General features: G+C 41.6%; 1 protein-coding gene across 1 annotated transcript; it reads right to left on the bottom strand.

The window, feature by feature from the left end:
- Positions 1 to 4,627: 4,627 nt before the first annotated feature.
- LOC131902127 (ubiquitin thioesterase OTU1-like) lies at positions 4,628 to 7,286 on the bottom strand. The gene is made up of 2 exons (XM_059253158.1): positions 6,929 to 7,286; positions 4,628 to 6,080 (listed from the first exon to the last, which is right to left on the bottom strand). Exons 1-2 carry the CDS (start codon positions 7,269 to 7,271, stop codon positions 5,377 to 5,379), a joined length of 1,047 nt encoding a protein of 348 aa, XP_059109141.1. The 5' UTR covers positions 7,272 to 7,286; the 3' UTR covers positions 4,628 to 5,376.
- Between the last annotated feature and the right edge of the window lie 1,239 nt (positions 7,287 to 8,525).

Here is an 8,525-nt window from a genome sequence, read left to right as displayed (position 1 = left end):
GTGTGTAATATTGTAATACCATTTGAAAGGAGGAAGAGGTTCTTTTGTAATTATTTTATAGCTGGTATTAAAATATTTTTTAAGATAGTAAGAGACCAACTGACTTCTAGTATCATTCCTATAATGCAGGAGACTTCACAGTATTTTAGTTTTTTAAAATTAAATTAAAGCACCCATTTCTTTCTATTCTTGTCAGTTTCTTGTGGGTTGTATTTGTAGACTTAGGTCAAGTTAGAAAACCCAAGCTCTGGCCAACCTTAACGACCCTAGGGTTTCTAGTGTTTAACTGCTGACACTTAAAAATTATAGAGAAGCTACCATTTACAAACAGATGTAAGTCTATCCAGATCCTATTCTAGTAAAAACAGGTACACTCAACCTTTCCATTTAAACAATCCATTAGCAAAAGTTACTGAATTTAAACTTCAGGGGATTTAGAAAGAAATTTAGTCAGTGTAGAGAAATTCTGAATGACTTTTGGCATCAGAAAAGAGAAACACTTAAAGGGCGTGGGAATCAGGTTCACAAATCCAAGCTGTGGTCTGGGTTGGTAATATGTAACTTGAGTGTAGTATTCTTCACTGGCCCTTTGCCCTGACCCCAAAATATGCTCACACAACAATGTTTTCACTTCATTTATTCCTTTAAAACAAGTCACTTCATACATTTAGATATTGAAAAATCACATGTCATAAATAAAATTAATGCATCTTAATAACAAAGGCAAAATCATGAGTTGTATTAAATAAAGTTAGACATCTTCCAGATAGCAGCAGTGCACGAACTTTGAAAACTTGCTAGCAAGTAGACAAGGGAACATTTTGAAAGCAATACTGTCCATCTTCACTAAGAACACATTTTCTTATGCCAAAAAAAAAAAAAACCCAACTCTTTTTCTGTTTGGCCCCTTTGCAATTATGTTCTAGAGCTCTGTATTTCAGGCTTTATGGCTGTTTTCTTATTTAAGGAGCTCTGCCTCTACTGTGTTAACACAGTCACTATAGACTATTTTTCATTTCATATCATTTTGACAAGCTATATGTACTTATTAGGCATTCTTACGGAAAAATTAATTTGGTATATATTTCCTGTGACACCTTGAGTCCTGAATGGCACGAAATGTGAACTGGAAACCCTTATCCTTTAAGTAACTTAGGGATGATACTCAACTAAACATTCTATACCAGTTCTGGTGCCAAGTCACAACATCTCAGTAGAAATTCTTAACCTCTTTACCTATAACTTAACCAAATCATACCTTCACCATACTTAAAATTCCTACGTACAGGTCAATGTGTTCAAAAACAAAAGTAAAAAAGTGTGCCATGCAAAATGCTTACATTCATGGCCATATACATTTCCTTTTTAGTAGTACTTTTTTCTATTAAATTAAGATGTAAACACCCCATAATTCAGTACCAACATAATACTTTGTTTTCCAAATGAAATATTTAAAGCACTGTAAACAAAATGGTAACTAATTTTTTGAAGAAAAAAACGACCACAATCAAGACTATCTTACATTCATTGAGTTGGATGTGCTGACATATTACAATGGTTATTAAGGAAAAAACCTGGGGCTGGGGATGCTGATCAGTGAGCAAGCGCAAAGCCCTGGTTTGGTGCCTATTACTATGAGAAACAAACTAGCTTATTCAAATCAAGTGTTCCTTCAGGTTTACAAATATTGCTTGCATATCTTACTAAAAAATCAATTTCCCTAAAATATGCTTACTTAGAAATGAAAGGTTTCATGAATCTACTCTTTTAAAAACTCTATGGTGTAAACAAAATTTGAATACTGTAAAACAAGTGACAACAATCACATTACAGAAGTGACATTTCATATGCTAGGGTACAGACCATTCTCCTAACAGTGACTGAAATTAGACTTTAGCATAAGATACAATAATTACTTATGGTAATAACTGATGGCTAGCAGCTCAAGGTTGTATCTTTCCTGTCCTCAAGATCTCTAGAAGGCTACGTAAACTTTTATTCTCTAATTTTTAAAGTGCTGCAAAAATAAGGTTTCAACACGTGAAAAATGTAATTCTTAGTATATGTAAATTTAAGAAGGCCACCTGATTTTTAATATATAATGCGTGTTATATAATGTGTGTATATGGATCACTGTTGCTTAATTTCACATACAGCCTACCGTACATTTTCCAAAAGGATGGAAAATCAACTAGGGCAGCTTGAAGGAAGAAGCTAGAAGACAAGCAAGTTAGGCATGAACAGTTAGGGGCTATAAAGGTAGGGAAGGAATGTTATCTTTGGATTGTTTTCTGGGACTTGAACTCGACAGGATATTCAAATGGCATAATGGTATTAGTTCCTAACAACAGGGCTAAGTTGGCCATTAACCATTTGTTTATGTCCATTTCTCATTCATAGAGAGCAATTAAGAAACCAACCATGAATCACTAACAAAAGATGTGGTAACATCCGGATGTCTTCATATGGCTGTCACATCACAAAACTGCCAGGGACATTCATTTGGACTAATACCATGACTAGGGAGGGCTCTTCATAAAAGCACACTGAATCTTTAATCCAAAGAAGAGGGAGGGAAGAAGGGAGTAGCAGGGGCAAAGTGTAATTGTTATTCTACCACTACTACCCTCTCACACTAACATAAACTGTCTCATTTGAACTAAAAAAGAAACTCCTGAGGACAGGCAACAACTGAACAACTGGCCAAGGGGTTCATTAGCACGAAGTTGCTTTTAATTAGGGTACAACTAAATTCACAGATCTTTCCAAATTCTCAAAATGAGTTTACTCACATTAATAAATAATTTCAAGAGCTTAATAAGCACAGGAAAAAATATAAAACAACAAATCCTTTAAATTCTATGAGGCTTACTAGCTTGTATTTATACTGAACATAAATTAATAATGAAATAATTTGCATATAATGCTTCACCTTGAATGTTCTACAACCAGAACATACTCTAAAACCAGTTTTCACGTCAGCAAATCATTAAAAAGCCCTTTTGAAAGTCATCTGACTCTCAGTGTCTACCTGGCAACTGGACAAATCAGGTAAAAGATAAAGGAGGGCAAGAAGGAACCCCTAAATAAATACTAAACAAGATGTATAAAAAACACTTAGAACGAAGAGTTTGATTTTTAAGACGCCAGTACTCATTCTTTTCTTTACATTTACTAAACTAATCCTTCTCTGTAGATAACACAGACTTAGCTTTAAAATGACAGGAATTTATCTTCAAAAAATAGAACATGCCTGACACATTATAAGTTATTCAATAAATACTTGTTGCATGAACAAACTTCTGGATCCAAAATTTTAGAAACATTGAATATGGATGCTCAAGTGGTACAGGAAGGCAAACTTTATAAATATGATGCATAAAACTCAATTTGATGGATGTTACCCAGTGTTACATTTTTAATGTACAGTTTTAAATTAAATATTTTATAGAGGAAATAAAAGAGATAAAAAATCATCTGGACCAAAGAGACTTTTGTGAAATCATTTGCACATGTCACAAATGCCAAATGTTCAGTGTCCTAAGCTCACTCATGCTATCTTTAAGGCTCAGTAAAAAAACAAAAATTAAGTATTTTCAATTTATATGACATTGCCTGACTGGCTATGTGCACAAAGGGTATTCAAGAAAAGCCATCTGGCCAGGTATGGTGGTCCCTGCTTGTTATCTCAACACTCAGGAGGCTGAGGCAGAAGGATTACTTCAAGTTTGAGGAGACTGGCCTATATAGCAAATTCCAGGCCAGCCAGAAACACATAGCGAGACCCTGTCTCAAAGCAAGAAAGAATGTCATCTGATGACTGAAGCATACTTTGTGAATTGTCCAACTGTTCCTTAAAGGAACAAAGTTTCTCTCTAAATTGTTCACTTTAATATTCCTTCATTTTATATGGTTACCATTGCCTAGTAAAAGGCTAAGGGTTGCCCTTAATTTGAAAACATTTGCTAAGATACATGGGAAAAGATGGAAGTGCTTTAAAGTACACCGATGGTTGTCTGAGCTACTTAAATAAGATCAAGGTAACAAAACTTCACAACAGTATGCCTCTTTACATTGTATGACAGAATACACACCACATTGGAACTTAAAGATCCCTGATCTTTAGAAGAATTAAGAGGTAGAAGACTTTACCTGGAAGATTCTATAGTGAAGCTAAGTTTGAGTGGGTGTGCCTTGAGGATCAATCCATCAAGCAAATGGCTACATATCTGTCACTAGGTAGCAGTATTCTGAGAGAGCTGCATAAGGCAAAGATTTTAAAACTTTTTATATTTTGGAAGTGAAACAAACCCAACCAATTATTTAAAAACTGAAAGTCAAAGATCACAGGTAAACAGAGTACTAACTTGCAGAAATGTGGACTATCCAAAAGATCAAAGTGGAGCTTGAATACTGTTATCTATGAAATCAATCAAAAGCATACCATTGACACTTTAGAGGAAGACTTGTTTGTAAGAAGTGCTTTCAGCAAACAGCTGAGGGAATTAAATCCCCTCAGACAAACTTATATGTAAAACAGCACAAGAAAAAAACAAAACAAAAACCACAATTTCAAGATACTTCTTGAATTCTAAAATAAATTAGCAATTAAAAAGGCATACCCTGCTTCATTTAAAAAATGTATCTAATGTGAGAAACACCAACAGTGAATTGCATTAAAACAAGAGGCCAACGGTCTTTTAAAGCTTCAGGAAGCTGCTTCAGGCACCTTTCCCCCTTATACATTCCACTTCTATACACTAGAACTCTCCAACAGGACCCCATTCCTGTTTTAGATAACATTCTCCAGGAACACACGCATCCCTGTAAAATTGCTTTTTATGCACTTATAAGTTGTTAGATACACTTATAAAGTCTACCAAATTGCAATATAAAAAATTTTGACAATTCTGAGTGTCTTCATTGGATGAATCAATTCAGAATTTAGAAACTTCTAACTCATTCAGAGTTATTAAAAGGAATCAACTACTGGAGATACTGCGGTGTATGTCCAGTGACCCTCCACAAAGCTTTCCACATTACCTAAAATAGGATGCTTTCTTCTATAAGTTAAAGCCGCTGGGTGCTGGTTTATAATAAATCCAGTCTTCAGGTCAGCATCAGCAGTGGCCCAAGCCACCTATTCCGTCACCCTAGTAGGAAGAGGGCATGCCACTAGTGTAGCCACACATCTGTAAACTTGCACACTAATTTTAATCTTAACAAGGATTTTCAGTGTCAGTCATACTGGTTAAGTTAAAAGGATGGTCCAAGCACTGTGTTCTTCTATTCTGTAGGGTTATGAATAGCTTATTGGAAAACCCAGAGCCTTCTGGATCTGTGAGGTAGTAGGCTCCAACTCTTATCATGAACACATCACACCTCTCCAAAGTTGGTATGGCCTGTCTCCTTGGCATGGTCCCTTGCTTCTGCTTGTCCAGTTAACCCCTTCTGACACACCATGCATCTCAGGGTGAAGCGGTTTACATCAGTAAACTGTCTCTTTTTTCTAGCTTCATCAGCTAACTCCAGGGCTTGTACAAGAACGATATCATCATTTGAGGAGAAAATGGTCAGAGGAGGCGTATCTGGATCGGGAAAGTCACGCTGAAGCGGGTCATAGTGGATGCCATCGTAGATGAGCAGCACCCTTTTGGTATACCCCGCATCTTCCCCAAAACGATCAATTCTGACGGTCTGTGTATCCACTACACATATTTCACATTGATAAAACTTAGACAGAATGGATATCTCAATGGCTCCCCCCCAAGTGTCATCCCTTTTGATCCATTCACAATACTCCTCGTTTGTTTTCCCCAGGATTGCCTCACTATAGAAGTCTGGATCGCTTGCTACAATTTGTGCTATGAGGCATCTCATGTCAGGGGCACAAGCTGGATTCAAGACTCCTCCTTCAACGACATAGTACACACTGGTAAAGAGGCAAGAGTTGTCTGCCGGGACTGCAGTTCTGGTAAGCACAGGCAGAGCTTCCCTGACATAGCTAGGAGCACCGTGTTTGGAAAATGCAGGTGAAGCTTTTGGTCTGGTGTGGTCTTCTTCAACAATCAGCATGTCACCTGTCAAAAATAAAACAAATCCAGAACTGCAGAGAAGTTACAGAGGGGGGGTTTATTAGCCAACTCGGTAAATTAGGAGCCAAATGAGTTCAGGCATAAAGTGGGTTACCAAGGAGAACAAGGCTTTGTAAACAAGAGACCAGTAACACCTAAGTTTTGTTTGTGTTTTTAGTTCACTGTCGCATCCCAACTTAAAGACAAAAACCTTTATGTAAAAAGGTAAGTTGAAAAAACAAAATCTCCTATGTTCTTCATTTAAAAACGGGAATCCTTCCGCTGTTCACCACAAACTAGGTAGGTCACCAGGGTGTTCTCCTTGCACTTGGCATGACTATAATACCATTTGATGTTTAGAGGGGGTCTTGACACAGAACGGAAAGTTTCTAATGGTCGACACCGATGTTCGAGTTTTAATACTGGGAACAAAACTCTTACAGTTCACACAGTCAAGGTAAGTGTACACAAAACAAATTATAAAAACAAATCAACAAAGGGGAAAAACAATTGTAGACAAAATCGGTATCTCGACTGCCGGCCTGCTGATCAGGATAGGGAAAAAGAACCACCCACCGTATCAGCGGGAAAGGGTCCTGCTGTCCTTTGGGAAAGCAGAGAAAACAAAATAAACGAGATGGTCCCAAAGTTGACCTGCAAGCAGGCTTGGGGAGTCGGGAACTTCAAGGCTTTGCTCTCAAGCACGCGTAAAGGACTTGACACTTGCCCCTGCCTTCCCGGGGCTCCGGTCCTCGAAGCCCCCAGCGGGCCCACCGGCACCTCGCCTTACGGGCTCCACTCTTCTCCCCTCAACGTCCTCCAGGACTTCCCCGGGCCCCAGCCGGTGCCCGTACCTGAATGGATGGGCAGGTCCCCAAGCATCGTGTCCCGGTCGCTGAGATCCAGGCACTCGGGCGGGTAGCCGACGAGGATGCGCTGACTGCCCGGAGCGATGCCGGTGACGGCGGCGATCTGGCCCTGAAGTTCCCGTAAGCGGGTCCGACAGGACAGCCCCTGCAGAACGTGGGTGCCACCCTTGGCCTTGCAGCGGAGCCGCCACATCGTGTCGGCCGGCCGGCCTCCTCCTGCGGGGCCAGCTTTGGTCCCAGCCGCAGCCGGGAAGACGCCGCCGCCGCCGCCGCCGGAGCCACCAGCGGGGGGGACCCCAAAATGGCCGCCTTTCGCGCCGCCAAACATCGCGAGAAGTAGCCGCTGCGGCGGCGCTGCTGCTTCTCGCGACACCTCGGTGAAGGGAAGCGGCCTCGGCCCTCCTTAAAGTGTGGACTCTTAAAGCGATAAGGGCGGCTTGAGTGGAGTGGCTGGAGGTCGGCCGGCTTTTCGGGGCGCTGCGCCCGCAAGCATTTATGCTCCAGGGAGGAGGGCGGGGAAGGAGTGCCCGAGTCTAGCAGAGCAGAATGTCACCTTGCAGGGAGGTCGGAAATGATGAAAGCCGCCGCCGCCGCCGCCGCCGCAGCAGCCCTTCCAGCAGCAGGAAAAGCAGACTCATAGTTGGGAAGGGTAAACACATGCCAGGATAGGTCACAGGACCTGCCCCTCCGTCAGAGACCGAACTGATTCATCACCAGCCCAGACTGCACGGCCGGACTCCTCGGTGGGTGAGACGAACTTGCAAGCGTCCATCTGCCACCTCAGAGAGACTGTATGAGGTCAGCAAGCGGTGCCCAGGGCGATTGATTGCCTCCCTCAGGTGGTGCCAGAGTCCGAGAGGACTGACTCCTGTCATCCGGATTCCACTTCGATTCCTGGTATCCAAAACAGGAAGACACTTCATTCCCGCCTGGGGTACAATAAAGTCCTCACTGTGGCCCAGGTGTGACGGAAGACGGAGAAGAAGAGGCATACCAGCCAGACACACTAGCCAGTTTCCAGCTTGGTGTGCTGAGAGTCCGAGACTGCCTTGAACTTAAAAAAAAAAAAAAAAAAAAGTGTGCAGTAAACGCCAGCTAATGACCGAGTTTATAGCATGCGATAACACGCTGAGGTTGTAAAACGCATACTTGGACTGTCTGGAAGATGACCCTGACTCCTCGGTAAAGAAGAAATAAATAAAAGCAGCACTCGTTTTTTACGTTTTTCATACTTTAGCTAAAGCAGCCACCCTCCCCTCCCCCGCCCCCACGGGACTGTCCGTGGAATCGAGCCCCAACGGTGTGCTGGGGTTAACTTGGAAAAGTAGTTTTGGAACGTGTAAAACCCATTGCAACAGCCTCTACCTATGAATCGATTACAGCAAATCCTTTCCTCTCCACCCCCCACACCAGGAGCGGGTGCAAGTTTTCCTCCCTGGTGCTTCCAGATGACCACAGATAACAGAGTCTGGTTCGGGGTCGGAGGAGGAAATAAAGGAACGTGGTTTGGAGTGACCTGGAGAAGTCACCTGGGTCCAGGGAAGCTCCGGGTTCCCAGCATGGTTGGCTTAAAGGTTCCAGG

This window comes from Peromyscus eremicus, unplaced genomic scaffold (genome assembly GCF_949786415.1).
Source record: "Peromyscus eremicus unplaced genomic scaffold, PerEre_H2_v1 PerEre#2#unplaced_2655, whole genome shotgun sequence".
NCBI classification, from domain to species: domain Eukaryota; kingdom Metazoa; phylum Chordata; class Mammalia; order Rodentia; family Cricetidae; genus Peromyscus; species Peromyscus eremicus.
Note: the sequence above shows the minus strand (reverse complement) of the source record. Positions and strands in the feature narration are given on the sequence as shown.

Excerpts from the sequence above, each read along its gene's own strand:
- LOC131902127 (XM_059253158.1), bottom strand. The coding sequence starts at position 7,271 with ATGTTTGGCGGCGCGAAAGGCGGCCATTTTGGGGTCCCCCCCGCTGGT. Across the intron at positions 6,081-6,928 it reads GGACCTGCCCATCCATTCAG|GTGACATGCTGATTGTTGAA; the intron begins GTACGGGCACCG and ends TATTTTTGACAG.